General features: G+C 49.3%; 1 protein-coding gene across 1 annotated transcript in view; it reads left to right on the top strand.

Annotated features, from left to right (window-relative positions):
• The window catches only part of LOC149366329 (uncharacterized), a 56,916-nt gene that overhangs the window by 14,889 nt on the left and 16,922 nt on the right, over nt 1-25,105 (top strand). The window contains exons 2-4 of the mRNA XM_089570285.1: nt 232-332; nt 6,953-7,142; nt 13,219-13,437. Of these exons, the coding sequence (XP_089426411.1) occupies nt 232-332; nt 6,953-7,142; nt 13,219-13,437 (510 nt within the window). The remainder of the gene's footprint in view (nt 1-231; nt 333-6,952; nt 7,143-13,218; nt 13,438-25,105) is intronic.

Raw genomic sequence — 25,105 nt, 5'->3', positions numbered from 1 at the left:
CCAGAAGATGTAGTTTGCCGCAAAACTGTGGATTTGTTTTATGATTGTGCCCCCCGCTGTAAGGCCCTATTTGCGCTGCGGGTATTGTACGAATAAACAGTAATGAATAAAATGAAAATGATTCCTCTTCGTTGAGTTGAAAGCAATACACGCGCTAAGCGCTGCTCACCTGCTTAATGCCGCTTCATTCAGCGTTATTTTCTCTTCTTGTCGGCTCATCTCTCCTGGCAGAACCCATTTGTGGGCACAGATGTGAAGAGAGATACCCCAGTGCCTTGCTTTCCCGGACTATGCATCGCCTTCCTGGTATACACCCGAGTAAAAAATGAAAGGTGAGTGCTGAACGCTGCATCTTCACGGTTGAAGACCCTTCAAAACCAGGACTGGTGATCGACCCAATATTGGAAACGCATTGGCAAAGGCCCTTCCTACAAAGGGCCCTAGTGAGAGCATCCAACTGCAGTACTGGGCCGATAACCAGTGCTGCTTGTGCTTCTACAGTTGCCTTACAGAGCCAGCTATACCAGATTATTTATCTAAGGCATCGTGAAATTTTCGAAAAGAGCGTTTTCAGATGGAAGAGCGCTTTGTTCTGCGTATCACTATCAGCTGTGTAACGCACCAGAGTGCTGGTAAATCGAACTAACTTGTACGCTGGTTAATTAACACTGAGCAGTTCACTTTTTAATAGTTTCTGTTGTATCTTTACTTACCGAGAGGCGTGCCGTTCCCAGTAAGGAGCATACCAATATCAAAATTTATAACGTATGCTGCAAATGGGACTAGATGGTTCATATTTAACTTCATTAGTGTACTACACATGGGAACGAACAGTACTGGACGCAAAAGCCACGTAAACAGACAGGGCGCAATCGATCGACTGTTTTTATATGAACCGTTACAAGGAATATATATGAAAGAAGAATCAAACATGGTGGCGTGAGGGGGCTGAGTTGGCTTGTTTTCGTCTGAAGTAGATGGGCATGCGCGTCTGTTCCAGGACGAAAAAAAGAAAACTCAGTACCCTGACGTCACCATGTTTGATTGTCACATGGTTGTCACTGGCACATTCTGAGGCGTCCACATGTAGACTGCACTGGTATTTGCGTGATAGTGTTTGTGCAACGCCGTAGCTCGGCGAGCTGGATGGTGGCGCGGATGGATGTTTTTAGGGGAGTGGAAGGAGTGTTAAATGGGACGCATAATCCATAAGCACACCGTCAGTCAGCCGCTCGCTACTATGGCAAAAGGTGGGGTGGCCAGAAAAGGAGTCAATAGCAGAACTGCATGAGGGGCCGTTTCGTGAAAATCCGCAGCTCTGATAAAATGTGCTGTGCCTTTCCCACTGTGCATTTCATGCATACGCGCCTATCGCCTCGACGAAGGCATATGCTGCAATTTATATTTGTTTGCTTGTTTTTATACACTGCCAACCCTCTAACGAGGGTCCTCACTGAAAAGGGCGATAATAAAAATGAAATCACAATTTAAAAGAAAGAGTAAAAAATGGCTGAGGCTTAGCTAAGGTTAAGCCTAATCAGATGCGAAGCATATTGATGGCTAGGCTTGGTAATACATGGCTTTCCTTGTTGAATACTTGGTCATTTTAATAGAACCACTAGAAGCCTTCGTCGTGGGGGAAGACAACGGCATGACTACAGCGGAACGCCAACTAACCCCGAGACACGCGTTGGGTGAGCGCCTGGATTGCCACGGAAGCCGCGTCCGCCAGCCCGGTGGAGCGAGCGTTTCACCTACACCGAGTGTGAACGCGCGTTCGAAATGCGCGGGAATGCCGCTCGAGGACATTCCGGCGTCTGTGCGATGGCATCGTTCTCAATCTCCCAGCGCGTGACGGCGATCTGTCGTGACGTCATTGTGTCACGTGGTGTGAAGTCACCATACCACGTGGTCTGCACGGCGTGCAACCGCAGCGACGGCACAAGTTGGAGCCCCGTCTCTCATCTGTCGTGACGTCATTGTGTCACGTGGTGTGACGTCACCATACCACGTGGTCTGCACGGCATGCAACCGCAGCGACGGCACAAGTTGGAGCCCCGTCTCTCATCTGTCGTGACGTCATTGTGTCACGTGGTGTGACGTCACCATACCACGTGGTCTGCACGGCTTGCAACCGCAGCGACGGCACGAGTTGGAGCCCCATCTCTCTTCTGTCGTGACGTCATTGTGTCACGTGGTGTGCACAGCGTGTAACCGTCACGAAGGGCTTGGGTTACCTATTGTAATATGCTTCGCATAAAAACTGGTGAACACATGACGCAGTATATTCGTACAAGTTAGCATTCACAGGGCATTCGAATTAAAACAAGTGATTCGTCCCAGCACAAATGTTGGCACCGCATTTAATTTCGATTCCGAAAGAAAAAGCTAGAATACTTGATGATATGACTGCGAGCTTTGCAAGACGAAATGACTTTCGTTGAATAGAGAGGGGGCGACAATATAGAATTCTTAATAACGGAAAAAAAAATTGCTGAGGCTCAGCTTGGCTAAGCCTGGGGAATGCGAAGCATATTAGTGGCTAGGCTTGGTAATACATGGCTTTCCTTGGTTGAATACTTGGTCATTTTAATACAACCACTAGAAGCCTTTGTCGTGGGGGAAGACAACGGCATGGCTACAGCGGAACGCCGACTAACCCCGAAACGCGCGTTGGGTGAGCGCCTGGATTGCCACGGAAGCCGCGTCTGCCTGCCCGGTGGAGCGAGCGTTTCACCTACACCGAGTGTGAACGCGCGTTCGAAATGCGCGGGAATGCGCGGGTGTGACGGCTAGGGGTCCCACGGCGACGGCGCGAGGTGGAGGCCGGCTCTCTCATCCGATGTCACGTGGTGTGACGTCACGGTGTCACGTGGCGTGACGGCTAGGGGTCCCACGGCGACGGCGCGAGGTGGAGGCCGGCTCTCTCATCCGATGTCACGTGGTGTGACGTCACGGTGTCACGTGGGGCCCCACGGCGACGGCGTGAGTGGTAGCTCTAGCAATATGCTTCGCATAAAAGAGTTATCAAGGTTTGAGGGGGATTCTCAATCGGCAAGCCAACGTTTCAAAATGCGAACATGCCCTCCTGGAGGAAACACGGTCATCATTGGCAGAGGTTATATGCCGTGTGTTATACAGCGAACACTTTTTGAAAATTTTCAAAAATAGCTTTTTTGTTGTTAAATCTCGATTTTGCGGCGTTGTATGACCAGTGTTAGCGGACACCATAAATGCAGTGAATTGTCTTAAGAAGTGAGCTGGTAAACGAATTTTTAATATTCAGCTTTATAATTTGTAGAGTTAGGCGCTTAGGTGCAATCAGAGATTTCTAGGTGGTGGTAAATAACAGACATAGCAGTTTTAGAATTTCGAAAACGAGACTACCCTTGGCGCTGAGGCTCGAAAAAATTTGGCTTTTTAGACTGGTTACGTGATTTGGAGGGGCTCCTTTCCCTGCATACTTTCGAAAGCGCATATATTTTCGCAGATGCAGACAAATTTTGTCGAGCCGCAGTGGCGAGGGTAATCGCGATTTCGAAATTCTAGATACTTATATGACAATTATTAAACAGTGGCAACAAATCTCTACTTCCAACTAGAGGCCGTCTCCTAAGGTGTACAAAAAGAAAGTTTTTCTACAATAATCTGTATGGCATTCTACTAACAAACCCAAAGAAATTCTGACGGATGTTATCACCCAAATCAGGTAACACTCATTGCATTACCCTTTTATATCCAGATGGTTCACAGGTGCCTCCAGAACTTCCACCTGACGTCACAAACTCTTATTTTGCATCAGTATTCACACATGTACCTGCCTGGAATACATTCACACCAAGATTTTTTTAACTTTTCTGCGATGGCCCCTATCAATATCACTACTGCTGGCATTTGTGCTCTGATAGACAAACTAAACTTATCCAGTGCGGCCGGGCCTGACAACGTCACTGCCAAGATATTAAAAGCTACAAAATATGTATCTTCTTATTTTCTAAAAATAATCTTTGATCAATCTCTTGCGAACAGTTCCATACCTAGTGACTGGAAAATTAGCAAAGTCGTTCCTGTGTTCAAGGCTGGCAGCCGGAGGGACCCGTCGAATTATCGTCCTATTTCATTAACTTGTATATCATGTAAATTTCTTGAGCATATTATATACTCGCATATTACATCCCACCTGAATTCCAACTCCTTTTTCTTCAAAAATCAGCATGGCTTTCGTCACGCCTATTCATGTGAATCACAGTTATTTGAGTTTACCATGGACCTTCATTTAAACCTTGATTCTTTGTTTCAAACCGGTGTCATCTATCTTGATTTTTCCAAAGCATTCGACCGTGTCCCACATCAACGTCTTATGTTCGAACTTTCAGGTCTTCACCGTCACCCACTTGTTTTAGACTGGATTCACAATTTTCTCGCAGCTCGCTCTCAGTGCACCGTAATAGGCGGACTTCCTTAAAATTCTACTTCCGTCTCCTCCGGAGCACCGCAGGGGTCTGTGTTGGTTCCGCTTCTCTTCTTAATATTTATTAACGACCTCCCACACAACATCTCATCCACCATCCGTCTTTTCGCAGATTATTGCATTATCTACCGGCGCATAAATACTAAAGACGATCAAGCTGCCCTCCAAAACAATCTGAACCTCATCGAAAATTGGTTCTCTTTGTGGATGATGGAGCTGAATATTAGGAAGTGCAGTTTTATGCAAATTTCTCGGAAACGCTCCAATTTAACTTATCCTTACCGTTTATTTTCTGAGGACCTATTGCAAGTAGAATCTTATCGTTACATTGGCATCACAATCAATAGCAAATTAACTTGGGTTGATCATATTACAAAAATCACGGCCAACGCTTCACGTACACTTCGTTTTATTAGAAGATCACTTCCCTCTCCCCCCGCTAACATACGTAAACAGGCATATGAAACTTTTGTCCGCAGTAGGCTGCAGTGTGCATCCGCGATCTGGAGTCCTCATCAGTTCTACCTAAATAACATGCTTGAAGCCATCCAGAACCGTGCAGCACGCTTCATATCGTCAATGTACGAATTTCATTCCAGCGTGAGCTCCATTAAATCATCACTTGACTTCACTTCCTTAGCTCTGAGACGAAAAGTTGCGCGCCTCTGTTTCTTCCATAAGTTATACTTCAATTTCCCCTATCTCCGTGGTTCCCTTATATCTCCTCCCTTTCGTACATCGCGCGGCCTTTTTAATTCAAATAGCATCCAACGACTTCACGGCTCCACCTTTGCTTTTAACAAGTCCCTCTTTCCGACCGCGATTGAAGAATGGAACCTTCTGCCCGAGTCACTAACAAATGTGCACGATGCGACAAGGTTTAAGGCGATGTTGGTAGATCACCTGGGTTGACATGTCTTTTTTTCTTCGATTTGTGTTTATATGAAATCCTTTGTCCTGTATTGAGTTTTGCTGCCCTAACTTTTCGCCTATGTGTGTGGTGCTTGTGGCCTAAATGCATTTTTAACCTGCACCATGCACCATTCTAACTATGGCGTTCTTTGCTTCTCTTTATGTTCCTACAAGGCATTGTTATATTTTTGTGACCTTTGTTTTTTACATCAACCTTGTATACGCTCCCCCCTTATGTAATACCCCTCAAGGGGCCTTTAGGGGGCAATAAATGATGATGATGAACTGCACTGGTTAATAAGCTCAGTATTAAAAATTAGTTAAGCAGCTTACTACTCGAGATGATTCACTAGTTTTCTGCTGTCCGCAACGCTGGCATTAATATGCCGCAAAATCCATGTTTTTACCCCAAAAAAACTCTTTTTGAAATTTTTTTAAAGTGTTTGCTGAAAGACCCGCTATATGCCTGAGGAGTGAGTTGTGGGGCAGGATTGGCTCGCAGCACAGTACGTAGTGTTCTATTAAATGATATATACATGGCTACATGCAAGCTCTACGCAAGGAATGGCTCGCAATAAGCTATAGAGACAGGCAGCTGAATTGCGTCGTAGAACAGCTGGCTTAACTGTTACACACCTATTGCATATTTAGCTCAGGGGAACAGGCGTATTATTTGAGTCGCGACTGATGCAAACACTCTGCACGCAAAGACGGGCTCGCTTACACTAGCCACGTGCTCGGCGGAAGGGGTACCGCAGGAAGAAATTCTTTGCAGCTTTTGCAGGCCGGTTGCACCCAAGGACGGGTTCCTAGTAATTCGATCGCGTGCTGAGGTGGAGAGGCACTAATCGAATGCGTCAGGATTGCAGAAGGCGCGTTTCTCTCACATTTACTTGTAGTAAAGAATTCGGGTGATACATTAGACAAGATAGTTGGGCGAGGGGCTGGGGACCGGACGGAAAGAATCCAAAAGGACGGGAAGGTCAAGGCCGTGCCGTTCAAGTAGGAGGAGGAAGAGGATAAACTCTATTTCCGCCAATAAAATTAGCGGATGGTGTGGGGTTATAGCCCCACCAAGGAAGAAAAAATGACTTGGGTTCAGCGTGGCTTCAATGTAGTGGTTAGAGCGAAAGCTCTGTTAAGCATGGTCTTCACTGTCTCGAGTCAAATGCCGAGGTCAGTGCTCAAGGTCAGGTACCCAATGGTCGTGCTCATATGATCACGTGGTCGTACTAGCTTGGGCCATACCGCCACGCAGTTAAGTTCGGTTTCACCTTGTGAGGCATTGAAAGTTATTGTCTTAGCCACATCGAAATCGGCAGTTCTCTCTGGAGACCTTATTTACAGGCACCCTTATCAGGGCTGACGTCCCTGACGCAACTGACTGTATCGGTTGCACACTCCATGACCAACGCTGGCGCACTCACGAACACCCAGGATCATGAAAGGACGTTTATCAAAACTATGGCCCTCGCCATCTGCCTTCACCCTCATTTAGGGTAGCATGCCAATTTAACTAACAGGCATACCTCACCTGTGATTATTTAAATCTCTCTCCTTCACCCACAGGTTTTGTGCAGCTGTTGGAGACAAAGAATACGCAATCGGCTTCGTGTACAACCATGAAAGGTGGGGCCTTTTTTCCACCACGTGGATTGGCTCTGACTGGTATGGTTACAACGACAAGAACTTCGCAGGATTCCCGGCCAACACGTACCATTATGTGTACTTCTACTTCAAGGACGACAAGACGATGCAGGTGAGTTCCCTTCTTAGGAGTGAAGTGAGTGCGATGGCCATCCAGTAAGCCAGTCCCTAAAGCGTCCACTTTCTCACCCACACTGCCCAACTAGGTAACATTCTTTTTACGGCATCAGTTCTTATGGGGCAGCTGCATACGCTGATACGTCGTCAGCACGGAACCTTGCCGATACTCCAACCACAGCATTGGAATTTACTTTGAACCAATGGTATCGGCCTGGTCACACCGCCTGTCCAAAAGCGTCGCCCTGCGTCTATGGATCGAAATTAAAGTCCAGGAGCATAGGATAAACACATTTTCTGCCGCGCAACTTATTTGTAGGCCTGACATAAATATTTACTTTAACAGAAACATGCCTTTCTAACGTGATGCCAGCTCTCTGGCCACATTCGATTTGTGCTGTGGAGACGAAGAAAAGCCCTCGCTTGAAAAAAATCTGGGGCAGGATACCTGCTCAGCAAGTTCAGCAGATTCAGCAGTTAGACTGAGAGGTACTTCGGGACCAGTTAAACACGAGTCCACACTTTGGTGCTGGTTCTTTATCCGGAAAGCTATTCTTGGCAATGAACCAATAGATACAGAGCAGAAACTTGCCCTCGCTTCAAGCTAAGCTGCGGAATATAGTCACTATACTGTCGGGCCCACTTACAACGATCCAGGCGTCCGCGAATATTTTGTTCATTGTATCCGAAGATCGTAGTTAGAGGACTTTTCGTTTTCGTTTTTTTATTCGTTATGACCGTCGGCTTTTTCAAAGCCCACCGTATCGCAGCGCTTTCCCAGCCTCCTAAATACGTTATGTATAAAGCACTTCACCGGGGCTGAATGTGCCATCAATTAGGTGGCTGTTAGAACAAGCTATTCTTCGGAACTACGGGAAAACACAACAAAAGTATCACGGAGTACTCACCCACTCATACTTTATTGAGCTTGATATCCTCAGTTTAACTGTTTCCCTTTAGAATATTATCAAAGCAAAAAACCGCGATTATGACTAACAACGAAGCCACTCTATCATTTTTTTTTATCTCGTTACTCAAGTTTGGTGGTGTTGGTGAAAAACATTTATGGGCAACTAAATTTTTACAGAAAGGTGATTGGGGTAGGAACCTATTGGCCCTTTCCCTTACAATACTAGGTGGAGCGCCTATTACAGTGCCCCATTGGCAAGCAACGCCGCCCGCGTACGTTGAACCAAGGATTTTTGGATCTTTAGGGCTTGACAGCCGAGGAGCAGGGCCGCCTCCCAGTTCTCTCTGGTGGGGTTGGTGTTGGGGGGGATAGATGGGTTTGACTGACGCGCCCAAACCATGTGGAAGGTGTCAGCCACCTCCCCACAGAACTGGCACGCGCCATCAAAGGATGTATTGAAATGTCTAGGCACCGCCGGGCACAGTACAGTGTTATTAAGAATTTTATTGAGGAGGCGCTTGTCAGCGCGATCCAGACACTTACGAGGGGCCGGGAAGCGCCGGTGCTCCTTCTTGTAGTAATCGGTGATTTGTTTGAATGTAAGGGCCAGATTGTCTGATTGGGAGTACCCTTACTAGGACAGGCAGATAGCACGGGGAGAGAGTGCACGGGCGGCCTGATCGGCCTGTTTTTTTCCCTGGAGTCCCTGGTGACCGGGGGCCCAAATCAGGTTGCGTGGAGTTGGATCTTCGCATCGACAGCTATATTCCAGTATGCGCCAGGCAAGCGGGGGAGCCCAGCCCAACTCGTAGTTCCGACAGGCCTATCGCGAGTCCGTGATGATGAGTTTGCGACACGCACCGCCACGTTACTTAGCTTTCACCAGTTTTTAGCACCAAATGCAGGACCCAATCATTGTCTTTGATCCTCAGCACTACCTGCACTTTAATCAAAGTGCTATATAATGTTATAAAGTGTTATAGTGTTATATAGTGTTATATACCTGCACTTTAATCAAAGTGTTATATAGTGTTATAAAGTGTTATAGTGTTATATAGTGTTATATAGTCCCCATAGTCATCTTGTTCGTACGGTGATCGCGACTGACATCACAAAGGCATATGACAACGTCCTACACTCTTCTATTCTTGGCACCCTTCAAGATCTCGGTCTCCCGCATCGCTTTCTCCTTTCAATTCACTCATTTTTAACAAACAGAACCTTCAGTGTACGTGTCCATGGGAAGCCTTTTGGTCACTTTACCTCCAACCGCGGTGTACCCCAGGGCTCCGTCCTCGCCCCCACATTATTTAATGTAACTTTTATACCTCTTGTCCGAGCCCTAGAGAAAATTCCTTCTGTGCGCGTCCTTGCGTACGCCGACGACATAACCTTGTGGTCCTGTAATCCAGATGCGTCTGTGCAACAGTCGGCGCTTCAGCAAGCGCTGGATGCCTTAACATCACGACTACCCCGTTTGGGTCTGACCCTCTCGTGTAATAAATCTTGTTTTATTCGCATTGGCAACAGAAGTGGCTTACGGAAAGCGGCACCTTTTACCTTTACGGTAGACAATTCTCCAATTCCTCAAGTTGAAAGTGTGCGTGTTCTAGGTCTTCTACTTCATACATCTGGGACTGGGACTCCGTGGCTAAACGCGACCCGTAAATCGGCTCACGCTACTCTTGGTCTGATTCGACGCATAGCTATGCGCTCTGGAGGAGCGCGTTTTGATACGGCCCGTCAGCTCGTGCGCTCCATCCTTCAGCCGCGGATAGTGTACCAAGCGCAATTTCATCGCCTCACCCGACGACAGTGGGACTCCCTTGAATCAATCAATCGGGAGGCTATGCGCGCCATAACTTATCTTCCGCGTATCACACCCATACCCATTCTGCAAGAGTACGCTCAATTTAATATATTGAGTGAACTTATCGACCAGCGTGAGGCAAACAGAGCACGCAAGATGTCGCTTCAGCTTCATCGTTTACAGACTCTTCCCCCATGGTCATACTGTCAGCTCACAGACAATCGCCCCTCTGCTTCGACGCCGATATCAGCCGCCCATCTTTCTTCAGGGTGCATAATATACACCGATGCATCACACACAGCAGTGCAGGGAGTTACTGCAGTTTACAGTCCCTCACATCCTCATCTCCACTCCCGCGCTACATATAGCAAGTATATTTGCTCCCCCCTGGCCTTGGAGCTTCAGGCGATACACAATGCCATTGCTTCCCTTCCACTCGTACCTACTTTCGATATTGTACACATTTACACCGACTCCCTTGCCGCCCTTAAGCAGCTTAAGGCTGTCCAGCGCACATTCCAAGTTACACAATCCATTCACCAACTTTGCACAAAATACACCTGTCCTCTGCGTATACACTGGATTCGCGGGCATGCCCAGGATCCGCATAATATTCATGTGGATGCAATGACACACCTTGACACATCCGATATCCCGCCACCTTCCCCTCTTCCCTCAGATCCGTTCCTGTCCCATGTTTCCGAGAAACAGTCTTTGCGTCAGCGAACACGCGCTCTAATTCCTCCGTGTTCGTACCCTCTCCCCCGGAGTCTCACTCGGGAGGAGGAGGTATCTGTGCGCCGGATTCGGGCAGGAGCGGCTCTGACTCCTTGTGTGCGTCATCAGTGGCGTGACAAACGTTACGAAGTGACAGACAAGTGTCCCCATTGTGGTGCTGCGCCCGACCAGTGTGATGAAAAACACTTGCTGTGGACTTGCCCGGCTACAGCTTCTGTGAGACGACGTTTACTAAGAAAGGTTGGCCTGCGATGGGACGTTGCAGACGACTATACCAAGTGGACTCTAGATAATCGCTATATCACGAACTTGTGCCGCTTTTTAAGCGAGGCTTGTTTGCACTCGTTTTTATAACTTTCTTTCTTTTTTCATTATGCCTGATGGCAAACAGCTCGAATAAAAAAAAGTGTTATATCAATTAAACACATGCTAAAGGGGAGTGTGATAATTATCCTGTACTTCAAAGACCGTTAGGTGTATGCTTGTATTGCGAAATGTTCATGAAATATGTTGCTGTCCAATGTGTACAGAGTTACACCTGCTTATGTTCTATGCACATGTAGACAATATGATAATGTTGCTCTTTGTGTGAACTTGTATCGATAATGGTCTCTATACTTCTGACAACTGAGCGTTTGAAATACTGTGGTGAACATTGCTTATTTAAACTGTGGGAATTCATTTCACCGCGTACTCACCCGAACCTGTCTTGTGAAATAGTGGGCGCCAGGCGCCCTCCAAGGTGCATTTTAGGAAGTTATTTTTTTCCTACGTCCCCTCTGGCCCTTTGATGCCTTCTACCACTGAGAATGCAAATAAACAAACCTTCAATCCTTCAAGAGAAGTAAACGAAATAAGCATGCGAAGAGGTGGTTATCTTACTGTCAGCTTTCCTTGCCAATCGGTTAGTTTTAGTAATTTTCTCCTTATAATTACCTCCAGTTAACCCTACGTACTAATGAAATTTTTTCGCGACTAACGTGACCGCAACTACAAAGACGGCATCGCGCCTTATAATCAGTCACGCCTACTCAACATCATCCAGACGAAAACGCCACCGTCTGCATGATATTCGTGCTACGCTGTCCCTTTCGAGTACAACCCGCGGCGGTGGCTCAGTGGTTACGGCGCTCGGCTACTGAACCGAAAGACGCGGGTTCGATACCGGTCGCGGCGGCGGAATTTCGATGAGGGCGCAATTATAGAGGCCCGTGTGCTGTGCGAGTCAGTGCACGTTAAAGAATCCCAGGTGGTCGAAATTTCCGGAGCCCTTCACTACGGCGTCCCTCATAGTCTGAGTTGCTTCGGGACGTTAAACTCCAATAAACCAAACCAAACCTTTCGATTATCAATGGAGCACTAAACACTGTGACAGCCAGTCATAATTTGTCGGTCGCCATGCAGTCGCAGCGTCTCTCAACTTCTCCCAGTCCCTCCTTTATCTGTTCCCTTACGGCGCGGTTTAGGGGCTCACCGAGGTATGAGACCGGTACTGCGCCATTTTTTCCCCAAAAAACAATATTTATTTTCTCGCCAGCTGAAAGCCCATGCACTAGATGCCACATACGTCGCCGACGAACATGCCATATACGTAGACGCTGCACGGCAAATTGCAAATTCATATGTGGCTTGGCAACCACACCACAATCTACTCTCGTCACCATAGTCACAGTACGAGCGCACTCTCCCACAGCGGCAGAAGAAACCACCATCGCGCTGGCCACCATTGACCTACGTACGCGCACAGTCCTCAACGACTCGGAAATAGCGATGCAAAATTACTCGGCAGGCTTTATCTGCCACCCAGCTGCACGCATCCTTCGCGGCTGCATCGTGACCTTAAGACCAACCTCTTCTGTGTACCCGCCCAAGCGGGAAACTCTGTAAACGAAGGGGTCGACCGACTAGCCCGAGGACTAACCGGGCGACCGGCCGGCCCCAAGGAGCCAGAAGCTCTTTCCGATGCTCCTCGACCGTTGCCGAATTCACCAACCTCCACAGAGAGATGAGACGCCAATTACCGCCTCCTACCCCGACTTATATCCAGCGCATGCCACCTTTTTCCGCAGGTTGCAGACACACTCTATCATTAGCCATTCTAGACTTTCACTTATCAGAGACGGGGAATACGATGCCGTCTGCCAAAATTGTAACCGGGGAAAAATAGCCACCGAGGCGCACATCCTGTGCGGTTGCGCGGGATATCCGTCCCCTCGAACCTTACAGCCAGCTCCCGCCGAGGAGGGATGGAACGAACTCCTCAGAAGGCCAGAAAAGAGCATCCAACTGCCACTAGGTTCATGGGCTCAGGAAGTCGCCCCCACCTAGGGGCCACACCAAGCCCGCCTGCCCTAAATCCCGCCATTCTATGGCAATAAAGTTGTTTCCCTGTCTCTATCATGCAAAGGTCTATAAAGGATGTGTCCGTGGGAGCGGGCACTGCCTCGGACAAAGCAGTCTTATCTCTCAGCACATGAATGCAGCAGTTTTTGGCTGCAATCCTTTACGTAGCCTGCACTCGACGTCATCTACACACAAAAATTATATACAGCATATGATTCTCTGCAAGAGAATGCCGTTTATTTGCTAATTTTCCGCATTACTCTCGCACAGGGACGTATCGACGACATTGACCTCCAGGACGACAGCCCAAAACGCACTGTGGCGAATACGAAAAGAGAAATAAATCTTGGCTACAGCTCAGAGTACCACGATGCGTTGAACCTGGAGGTACACTGGGTCGTATGGAACGGAGTGGACAACAAAAACGGCCAACCCAGCGCGGGCCTCATTGACACTCTTTGGACAATTTCTCGCGGTTTATACAATGCGGTAAGCGCCCGTGTGCTGTTGAAGCACCCGCAATCGAAAACGCCGACAACTGTGGCCAGTCGGCAGAGCATGTGTAGGCCATATGTCAGGCCATTGTTGTATTGGAGCATCCAACGTGGGACAGTGGATGCAAGGGTCGCGCGCCTTTTTGTTTTTTTGTTGTTGCGACTGAAAGACGAATGAAAAGGAAATTGCACGGGCCTGCCGACTGGCTCGAGCAGAGCTACAACCGCTGCCACGGGCAGATATAGGAGAGTTGATAGATATGAGACGAAAGAGTGAAAAAGCAGGCGCGCGTCGCATCAACCGCGTTCGCAGAAGCGACGACGCGGGCTGTAACAAATACCCCAGTCCCTGTACCCCTGTCTGGTTACGTGACCAAGTAACGGGGAGTGCACTGATTGCCAGTGACCTACACACCTGTGACTAAAAAAAAAATAAAGAATACTGCAGTCTTCTGCACTGGAGCAATGCGAAAGCGTTTGCGTTTGCACGTCAGCTACTTTTTAGAGGCATAGCTCTACTCCTATCATGACCCCCCTCCGGTGAGTTTCCGCATAAGACCTCTGGCTCTGCTATCTTTTTTTTTACATATAAAAAGCCACACTTGCTTCTACTCACGTCCACACGCGCCCCGCAGAGAGGAGGAGAGGAGCAGAATTCTACCAGATGCGCGCACCACCGCGGTGAGGAGGACGGTAGTTGCCACACTGCGCATGCGCGAGCCGCTGCGGATGGCTTTGGCACATGTGCGCTCCGTCACCGTGTTCGCTTTGCGGAGTGGAGGAAAAGAGGCATCCCAGGTGTGCTGCGTACTCGATCCGGGACGTCACACACCTTGACCTAGCGAAAGCGTCTGCTGTGGTGGTGGTGAAAAACTTTTATTCGAAGGCCTTCAAAAAGATAAAATTATGCAGCAGCAAAGTGGGCGGCCTTCAGGCTGCCGGGTGTGGCGTCCAGGTCATGTCCAGTAGCGACGTCCTCGGCCCAGGTCACCAGCCGAAGTTGGAGATTCGGCTCGGTGCTGGAGAAAGCAGCCTCCCACTGCTGCGGACTGTTTAGGTGGCAAGAGGCAGCTGGAAAGTGTACTGAGCAGGAGAATAGGATGAGCGTAGTCGGCTCTTGGGCTGTCACATAAGCGGCAGGCCGGCCAATACGCTCCTGGGTGGAGGAGAGCAAGACGTGCTGAGGTGAGAAAAGTGTGGGCCTGAAGGTGGCGCCACAAACGTTGGTTGTGCTGCGAAAAGGATTTGTGTGGAGGGGGCAAAGTGAGACGAGAGAGGAGGTAGTGTAAAGTAATATCATGGTACGTGAGGAGCGCGTCCCGCGTATCCATTTCCGGCGGGGGCGCGCGGGCTTGCTCGGTCGGTCAATTCGCGAGCGATAGAATTAGCCGCCTCGTTGCCAGGATGGGCCGCGTGAGCGGGCACCCTGATGATTTGGATGGGGCGAGAGGGGACGGTGTGTGAACGTAAGATGCCGATGGCCGGGGGTGAAACCCGTCCAACCGCGTACTTGTCGACTGCCGGCTTGGAGTTACTGAAAACGTATTCCGCGGAGGTCTGCGTGATGGCAAGGGCAATAGCTGCCTCCTCGGCGTCTACAGAGGTCGACGTACAGACGGAGGCAGTAAGAGTGGGTTCGAGAGAATTTTCAGTGACTGCAAGGGCGTAGGCTTGGTAGCGGCTGTACAAGGCGGCATCCACACAAGCCATGGTGGGTTTCCGTCCGTACTCATGCCAGAGCGCGGAGGCTCGCGCTGCTCTGCGGGAGGGGTGGTGTTCAGGATCCATATTCTTAAGGAGGGGATGAACGGTTAGGATGGAGTAGATGTGGGAAGGGATGTGCAGTGAGGTGGGAAGCGGGATAAAAGGAGAGAGGTTAACGGTGGATAGAAGTGCGCGACCCTGAGGGGTGCGGGAGAGACAGAGGAGCTGCGCCATACGGTGGGCCTACGTCAGCTCCGTAAGGGAGTTGTGGACGACCATGAACAATAGCCGAGCCGTAGAGATAGATATGAGAAGGGAAAGGACGACTCATACGCTTGGCGAATGAGGCTGTTGACTTTGTCCTCCTCGGTACGAGAAAGGAGGACATAATGAAGTGAATACATGAAGCGGCTTAGAACAAAGGCCTGGACCAAGCGGCGGAGTTCGTGTTCGCGCATGCCGTTGTGGCGGTTGGCAATACGACGCATGAGGTGGATGGTCTGGTGTACAGTGTTTGTGATTCTAGTGAGGAGGGTAGTGTGCTTGCCAGTAGACTGAAGAAATAGTCCTAAGATGCGTAGGGTAGAGACAAAGGGAATGGATGTGTCGTCCAGGTAGACGGTGAGAGGAGAAGGTGACATCGGGGCAACCCACCAGGAAAAAGGAGCAAAAGCTCCGATTTGGACGGAGAGCAACTCAACCCGATATCCCGGGTGTGAGTCACCACCGCGTCCACGCCCATCTGGAGAGTGGCGTCCACATCGCCAAGATGGACGGTGGTCACCCAGAGGGTGGTGTCATCGGCGTAGAAAGCATGAGATAGAGAGGGAATAGCGCGCAGAGCATGTGCCAAGGGTAAGAGGGTTATGTTGAAAAGAAGTGGGGACAAGGCAGAACCTTGGGGAGTGCCCTTGTTGCCAAGGGAGAAAGAAGGAGAAGAAAGTGGGACGTATGAGATTTCGGCTGTGCAGTGGGCGAGGAACGCGGTGTTGTCAGCATGGGCACGGCTACCGATATGGAGGGAGTAGAGAGCGTACAAAATGGCAGTATGATGTACATTGTCGAATGCTTTCGGGAGGTCCAGCGCCACGATAGCTCGAGTGCGCTTGAGGTGGGAGGAGTGTAGGACATCCTCGGAAAGCTGGAGCATGACATCCTGGGTGGACAGCTGGGGACGAAAGCTGAACTGCTGTCGTCGCATGCGCAGGGCACGAAAGTGAGTTCTGCATAGAATGCCGGAGCACTTAGATGCATTCAACGGAACGCTGGTTGTGTACGGTGCGACGCAAGGACACCCCACGCCAAAGCTCCTGTTGGGGCAAGGTAATAAAACACCAGAGCTGCCGCTCGACACTCGATTCAGCAGCGTTGAACACATTTTTATGCGAAGCATATTAACGTAGGTTTCGGGCCTTCGCGCGACGCCAGGCGGTGGCCACCATTGACCTTCAAGTGACCTTCAAGTAGGTCACGTGACGTCATGTCACGTGATGACGTCACACCTGCTGCAGATGGGGCCTCATATCGCGCCGTCGGTCGCCTCCCGGCGGTGGCCACCATTGACCTTGAAGTGAGATCACATGATGTGACGTCACGTGATGACGTCACACCGGCTGCAGATGGGGCCTCATATCGCGCCGTCGGACGTCGCCCGGCGGAGGCCTCCCGCTTCGGTTCGCGCCGTCGCGCGCGACGCGGCGGCGGCGCCACCATCGCTGCATCACGTGATATGGGACGTCACGCCAGGGATGAGGCGGCGTGCGCCCGCCGTCGCGTCAGTCTCTGTGCCCGCAACCACGCCAGCGTCTTTGCGCCGGGCGTGTATGCAGTCAAGATGCCTCCAAACGCTAAGGACATGCTTCGCATCCACTGGGCTTCACCTTGACAAGCCTCCAATTTTTTTTTTGGCAAGTCATCCTTGTCGCACATCAGTACAGATTCCAAACGCATTTTCCCATGATACACACCCCAACGCGTTCAGTCCGTGCTAATATAACACGCCCTAACTAACGACTGTGTGTGTGTGTGTGTGTGTGCGCGTGCGTGCGTGCGTGCGTGCGTGTGCGTGTGCGTGTGCGTGTGTGTGTGTGTGTGTGTGTGTGTGTGTGTGTGTGTGTCCCGCAGATTTGATGCGCTTGTGGAGTGTAGTATGCGAAGATATGAGAATGTGTGTCTGCCTCGCAGAATAGCATGTGGGTACATAAATCATTTGGTAGCTCAGAGGATTTGATTTCCATGCAATAAAAACAAAAATACCCTCCCTGGCATATGCATTGCGTTCTCGCCTGCCACTTAGAGGGTCTTGGTTCGAACGCCAATGCAGGCGATTTTTTTATTTTTCCGAATGAGGTCACGTGGCAGGTACCACATCATGTGTACACATTTTGTGGACTTCTGCGGACAACTTTCGGTGACAGGGTTTCCTTCGCATGAGACACATAATGATTCCGCATTAATACAAGCTATTTGCCATCAGACTCGATACGACAAAGTAGAGCCATCTGAGATATCTTAACCATTGAATGAAACTTCCCTTTCAGAATTCGCACTAGCGCTGCTCTGACACAAGTACTCTGACAATGTTGTTTTGCGCCAATTCATCATCAGCAGCAGAACTACGCCTACTACAGGACAAATTCCTCTCCCATATCTCTTCAGTTAGCCCAGCCCTCTATATGCTGCGACCTCCTTATCCGCGTGGAGTTCTTAATCCCATCCTCCCACCAACCTTTCTGCCACCCCGGAGCTATGATTGCCTTCTCTTGGAATGCAGTCTGTTACCCTTTACGCTCATTGGTTACCTTGCTTTTTCATTAAATATCCTGCCTATTTCTTCCTCTTGATTTTGACTAGGATGCCATTCGTCCGCGTTTGTTCCCTCACCCACTCTGCCACATTCCTGTCAAAATTACACGCATCAATCTCCTTTCCATAGTTTAACCCTTTTCTTTACCCTCCCCCTTTCTGCCTCATTGGTGCGTACCGGGAAGATACAGCTGTTATATACTTTTCACTTCAGCGTTATTGGTAAAATTCCGTTCGCGATCTGAAAGAACCTGCCAAATGCCACCCTTCCTATTTTTGCATCCAAGGCTCTTAACTGGGCTAGTTCGTTGCTATAATTCGACATACTGGCTAGCACAGAAGCGAGACGCACACGGAAGGAATCCAGACAGAACAAACGCGATACTTTCCAATGAAATTTTACTAAGGAAAGGGCATATTTACACAGGAATTTATTTTCCATTTTCCTTTACTTGCGCCACTGGTGCCGCCTACAATTGCAGTCGCGTCAGTGTGTGATAATGGAACCTAAAATCGAAGCGTTACAAAAAGCTGCAGGTGTCACTAAATGTGAAAAGGCTGGAACGCAGAGGAGAATAAATCGTGAAAGATGAATACATACGATGTAAACCCTACAGGAAATATGAAAGGTGAGCACAGAAAACGAAACGCAACTCTGATGGTCAACGAAGCTTGCAAAAGGCAAGACAAAGGCTGAAACAGACCTGTGTATAAGTAGGCAAGCGTAAAACAGAGATTTCACATGAAATTGGCAACATAAAAACAAAAACAATTAAAACCACCCCAACTCGTAGAACGAAAAGGAGATACGAAGGTAGTAGACAACTCCTGCCACAAATACGCAGGTGCAGGCCAGAAGGCAGGCGAGTATATGTTTTTACTCTATATTTTACTCTAAAATCTATGCTTTATATTCTATATCTTTACTCTTCTAGTTATTCCAGTTTCGTTATCCTAACCTACGGAAACTGCCTGCTCTAAGTAAAAGTATTTCCGTGCCATTTCCTGCAGCTCGCTTCATCGACTAGTTTTACTCTCGAACTAACATTGTCGCCAGATGTGCCGACGGCCCAGCAAAGCAAAATCAGGCGCCAATCATGCGAAACATATGCTTTCGCAAGTTCACTCCGTTTCAGTATGTTAAAAGCACACCACATGCTCAGACCCACCGTTCTTCTCTGCCTCTCTCACTCATTGATCATGATATCGAGTTCATCTCCTCAGTGACTTAGCAAGGCAATGTCATCAGCGAATTGCAGATAACTAAGGTATTCTTCATCAACTCTGATCCCCAACCATTCCCAATACAGGGCTCCGAATACCTGTTGTAAACAAACGGTAAATAGCAAAGGCGAGATCGCGTCTCCCTGCCTGACACCATTGTTCTTGAAATTTTACTGCTGACTTTTTGGAGTGCTATGGTAGCTACGCTGCACAAGGCTCTTCTTTACCCTTATTCCGCAATGCCTTTTTGCCTGCTTAGGTTTCGTATTAGTGAAACGCTTTCTCGTAATATATGAAGGCTATATTAAGGGCTTGGTTATATCTTGAACTTTTCTCTAGCCAAGTTTAACGAAAAAGACTAAGGTCTTCTTTAACTTGTATCCCAATATGTTGCCAATCCAGGCATCTGAATACGTGCTTTAAATAGGCGGTGAAAAGGACTGATGAGATAGCGCCTACGTCCTGACATCCTTTCTTAAAGGAATTTCACCGCAGTATTTATGAAGTAGTATGGTAGCTTTGCACGCGGTATAGGTATCTTCCAGTGTCTCCAGTACAGGCCGGCTTCTAATTTATCCTCAGTCTCCGTTGAAGTTCAACTTGACCCTTGCTATTGGCAGTAGCCTTTAAGAGCATGCAGCCACCTGCGGATAGGCGTATAGGTACGTTTTCATCAAATTGGTGGTTAATCATTAATAATAAAAAAGGTCAAAGGACACTTTCTTTCGGTACCACGGAAGTGACGGGAAGGAATCGCAATGACGGCACTTTAAATCTACGAACTCTTGATACTTGCGCACGTGAATGATAACCAAGATAAGGAATGCCAGTGGAGTGCAGTTTGAAAAGTACACAGGAATATGAAACAACCATATCGAATGCAACTTTAGAATCAATAAAGAATTCTCGAACGACTAAGCAAAACAATGTTACTACTCACTACAAAATTTCCAGCGAAAAGCTGCGTGGGTGCCACTCTCGGCTTTTCGTTTCTTCAAAAGTTTCATGTTTTTTTCTTTTTAAGTATCTATAGCTTTGAATTCTTTACTTGTTTTGTTAACTTGTAGTTATTGTTTGTTTCTTTAGTTTGTAATTCTCAATTTTCCTATCACCACCAGAGCTCCATGGCTCTGCCTTTGCCGCGCGTAATCATTGTTAGCTGTTATGGTATCTGCTTGCTTAATGCCTTTGCGCGTGCGCTCCCTGTAACAACTGTTTGCCTAAAAATAGGTATATTTGGCCTCAGTAATCAAGAAGAAAAGCAACCAGTCTAACAGATTAGTTTAGTCGTTAGTTAAGAGATTTGCGATAACCGTTCTGAAATCGTGAAATAAAAAGTTCGCTGTGGCTTAGCTTGGTTAAGCCCGGCAATTGTGAAAGCAATATCCATACGTACGCCATGGTACAGCTGGTAGTGTAGCTGGTGGTGGTGCTTGTGGTTAGACTTGTGGTGATGCATCGGTTATATAATCCAATCCAATCCACTCCACTCTAATCTAATCTAATCTAATCTAATCTAATCTAATATAATATAATGTAATGTAATCTATACTAATCTAATCTAAGATATTCTAATCCAATCGAATGCAATCAAATACAATCCAATTCAATCCACTCCTATCAAATCCAATGCAATCCAATGCAATGTAATCTAATCTAATCTAATCTAATCCAATCTAATCTAATCCAATCTAATCCAATCTAATCCAATCAAGGTCAAATGAAGGTCAATGGTGGTCACCGGCCGCGGCACGGCAACGGCGTGAAAGTGCAAGTATTATTGCTTTCGCAATAATACCGCGCTTATGTGGAAATATCTGGATAAAGATATGTGTTCAATGACGTTGCATGAGTCTCTAAGATGTGACGACGACATTTTCTTAACTACGGAAAAGCCCCTTGCAGTCCCACTTGATAATAATTAAAGAAATATTGCCGTGAATCTTTGTAGCACTTGTTTGTTGTGTTTATTTGTTCATGCTTCAAGGCTGCCGGCACCCCGCTTTATCGCTTCGTTTCTGGCGCAAGACGCGCCTAGAATAATCTCGATTGATCGCATCGAGGCGGAGCCGATTCTACTTTGTGCCGGAATGTTCTAGTAATTTCCCGCGCTTTATCTCGAATATTCGCTATCAGCTTTCAAAATGAGCACCGCTGACAGCGGCGGGCATTCTGTTCGACGACCGCAGAGCACGCTTGTTGCTACGCCGCCGCCGATTGATTCAGTTCTTTCCGGGCGCAAGTCAGCCCGAATAAAGAGTTTCGTTTCGATGACGTCCTCGGTGCTTTCCTGTTCGCCGCACTGCAGTCACCACTACGTGACATCTTGTGGAGGTGCTGACCTGCTACCCTGCTATGCCCCTCATGATGGAACCTGGCGCCCAGCCAACGCCCGTCGTGCTTCGCCTGCCGCGTGAGCCACCGGAAGTGGAATACTGCCTGGACGAGTACGACCATGTGGCAGTGCTGAACACCTGGGACGACAGCGCTAAGCTTCGAAATGATTATTTTGCATTGGACGGTCCTGCCAGAACGTGGTTTGAAAACCACGAATCTTCCCTCGAGACCTGGGCGACCTTCAAGAAGCATCTAGTGGCTACATTTACCAGCGCCGTGCGTAAGGAAAGAGCAGAGGTCTTGCTGCAGACAAGAATTCAACGCCCAAACGAGACCGTGACTGCGTATGTGGAAGAAATGAAACGCCTTTTCAGGCGCGCCAACCCCGACATGACTGAAGAAAAGAAGCTGTCCTTCATGATGCGTGGCATGAAGGAGCAACTTTTCGCCGGCCTGATCCGGAATCCTCCACAAACCGTTGCCGAGTTTGAAGCTGAAGCTTCAACGATCCAAAAGACCCTGGACGCCCGGACCAGGCACTACAACCGACGACTTGAAGTGCTGCCGACAAGCCTCCCCCAGAGATACCCTTGAAAGCGGGAATAACCTGCGAGATTTGATACGCGAAATTGTTCGCGAAGAACTTCGTCGGTTGCTGCCATCCTCAACGCAGCAGACACAGCAGCCTCAGGTGGCGTCGCTGATGGACATCATCCGCGAAGAAGTGCATCATGCACTTGGCTCCCCTTCACAGACGACACCAACGGAAGTTGAAACCATGAACTACGCCGCCGCACTACGCAGTCCTGCGCCCCGACGAGACCGACCAAGCCCTCTTCGACGGTCACCAGCTCTACAAGAACGACTACCCCTTGCTCCCGCCCGGCCACCTTACGATCGAAACAACACAACTAGGAAATGCGACCAGAGGAGGACTTCTGACAACCGCCCACTCTGTTTCCATTGTGGTCATGCCGGGCACATACTTCGCCACTGCCCGTACAGACGCATAGGCCTGCGAGGTTTCGCGATCGACGCCCCACGACCGCTCCCCGGCAGCGACCACGGGAAATTGACGGCTACCTGCGCAGAGCGGAGTACGTGTCGTCAAGCCGTCTTTCCCGCTCCCCGTCGCCGTCCCCCGCACGCTTTGCATCACCGGGCCGCAGCTACGCCGCGGCTGTCCGAGGAAGGTCTCCTAGCCCCCGTAGGCGAAACTAAACAAAGCAACCTGTGGAGGTCAGGTTGCTTGCCGAAGAAACGACGAAGATCCTCCAGCGACCACACCGTATGAAGACGCCGCACCCACTACGCCAACGCCGCATACAACGACAACCTTGACCACGACGCGAACCACCTTCAAAACGACGCCGCCATCAAAAAAAGCTTTGACCACACGCCCCACCCACGATTCACATACCAGACGAAGCCGTGACCCGACGCCGAAGACGACGTGCAACGCCAGAGCCAGGACATCCGACTTAGAAGTCGTTATCGACGGCCGGAAAGTTACCGTTCGAGTCGGCACAGGAGCCGATTATTCGGTGATGAATGGACCATTCGCTGCGCAGCTGAGGACAGTGACGACGGCTTGGGACGGCCCACAAATTCGCACCGCAGGGGGCCACCTCATTACTCCATTAGGACGATGCACAGCGCGAGTGACTCTCAAGAGACATACCTATCCCGCGACGTTTGTAGTGCTACGGCAATGTTCCCGCGAAGTGATCTTGGGCATGGATTTCCTTAATGAGCATCAGGCGATCATCGACTTGCGATCCAAGATGATCACGCTTTCCACGGACGAGGCCATCCCGTCGACGAGGGCTCCGAAACATCACGTTTCGCTTAGTGTCCTGAAGGAACAAGTGAGTGTCCCACCCCGCTCAAGCATCATCGTCACCGTAGGCGCCACGGAAGCGAGTGACACTGAAGCCATTATTGAGGGGAACATGCAGTTGCTTCTCGACCGAGGAATCGGCATCGCAAGAGGCATCGCACATTTCCGCAAAGGACAAGCCGAAGTACTGCTGACTAAATTCAGCGAAGCATACCGGCACATTAACAAAGGAACGAGGATTGCTTTCCTCGATGAAATATCCGACGTACGAGACTTATTCGCCCTCTTCGCCCTCACCGACCCATCCACAGAAGATTCGCCTGACCAAGAGAACTCGCCCACTTTCGACATAAACCCAGCCCTGCCCAGGAACAGACAAGACCAGATCCGCAATCTCCTTCGAAGCTACAGCGAGTGCCTTTCGTCATCGCCGAAAGTCCGACAAATGCCGATCGCCAAGCATCGCATTATAACGGACCCGCACGCCCGACCACTCCGCCAAAGCACCTACCGAGTGTCGCCGCGAGAACGACAAGCCATCCGGGACGAAGTGGAAAAAATTTTTCGGGACGACGTCATCCAAGCTTCAAAGAGCCCCTGGGCCGCAGCGGTTGTTCTAGTGAGAAAGAAAGACGGCACACTTCGATTCTGCGTTGGTTACCACCGCTTGAACAACATTGCAAAAAAGGACGCCTACCCCCTCCCCCGCATCGACAACACATTGGACCGGCTCTGCAACGTTAAGTATTTTTCATCGATGAACCTCAAGAGCGGCTACTGGCAAATTGAGGTCGATGAAAGAGATCGCGAGAAGACCGCATTCATCCCACCATTTGGGCTCTTCGAGTTCAAGGTGATGCCGTTTGGTCTCTGTTCCGCACCAGAAACATTTCAGCGAGTAATGGATACAGTGCTGGCAGGCCTGAAGTGGCATATTTGTCTGGTATATTTAGATGACGCTGCTGTCTTCGCCTCGGACTTTGAGGAGCACCTAAAAAGGCTTCGAACAGTGCTAGACGCAATCAAATCGTCCGGCCTAACGTTAAAAGCAGAGAAGTGCCACTTTGCCTATGAAGGGTTGCTTTTTCTAGGCCACATCGTTAGCAAGGACGGAGTACGCCCAGACCCGCAGAAAACAGCTGCTTTCGCAATGTTTCTGCCACCGGCCGATAAGAAACCTGTGCGCAGATTCCTCGGATTTTGCGCGTATTACCGACGATTTGTCAAGAACTTTTCGCGCATCGCCGAGCCACTGACCCACCTGACAAAGGCAGACGTGCGATTTAAATGGGAAGCGCCGCAAGTGGAAGCCTTCAAGGAACTTCAGCCTCGTTTACAGTCCCCACCGATCCGCGCTCACTTCGATGAAAACGCCGGGACTGAAACTCATACCGACGCAAGTAGTGTGGGCCTAGGCGCTGTCCTCGCTCAGAAAGTCGACGGAGTAGAGAAGGTCATCGCGTACGCTAGCCGTTCCCTGTCGAAAGCCGAAGCTAATTATTCGACAACTGAGGAGGAGTACCTTGCCATCATCTGGGCTACGTCGAAATTCCGCCCCTACCTATACGGACGACCGTTCAAGGTGGTCAGCGATCACCACGCACTGTGCTGGCTCGCCAGTTTGAAGGAGCCCTCCGGCCGCCTCGCTAGATGGAGCCTGCGGCTCCAGGAGTTCGATGTAACCGCCGTTTACTAGTCCGGACGGAAGCACTCTGACGCCGACTGCCTGTCACGAGCCCCTGTAGATGCACCA

Source organism: Amblyomma mixtum, chromosome 1, assembly GCF_055824585.1.
Source record: "Amblyomma mixtum isolate Tamu chromosome 1, ASM5582458v1, whole genome shotgun sequence".
NCBI classification, from domain to species: Eukaryota; Metazoa; Arthropoda; class Arachnida; order Ixodida; family Ixodidae; genus Amblyomma; species Amblyomma mixtum.
Note: the sequence above shows the minus strand (reverse complement) of the source record. Positions and strands in the feature narration are given on the sequence as shown.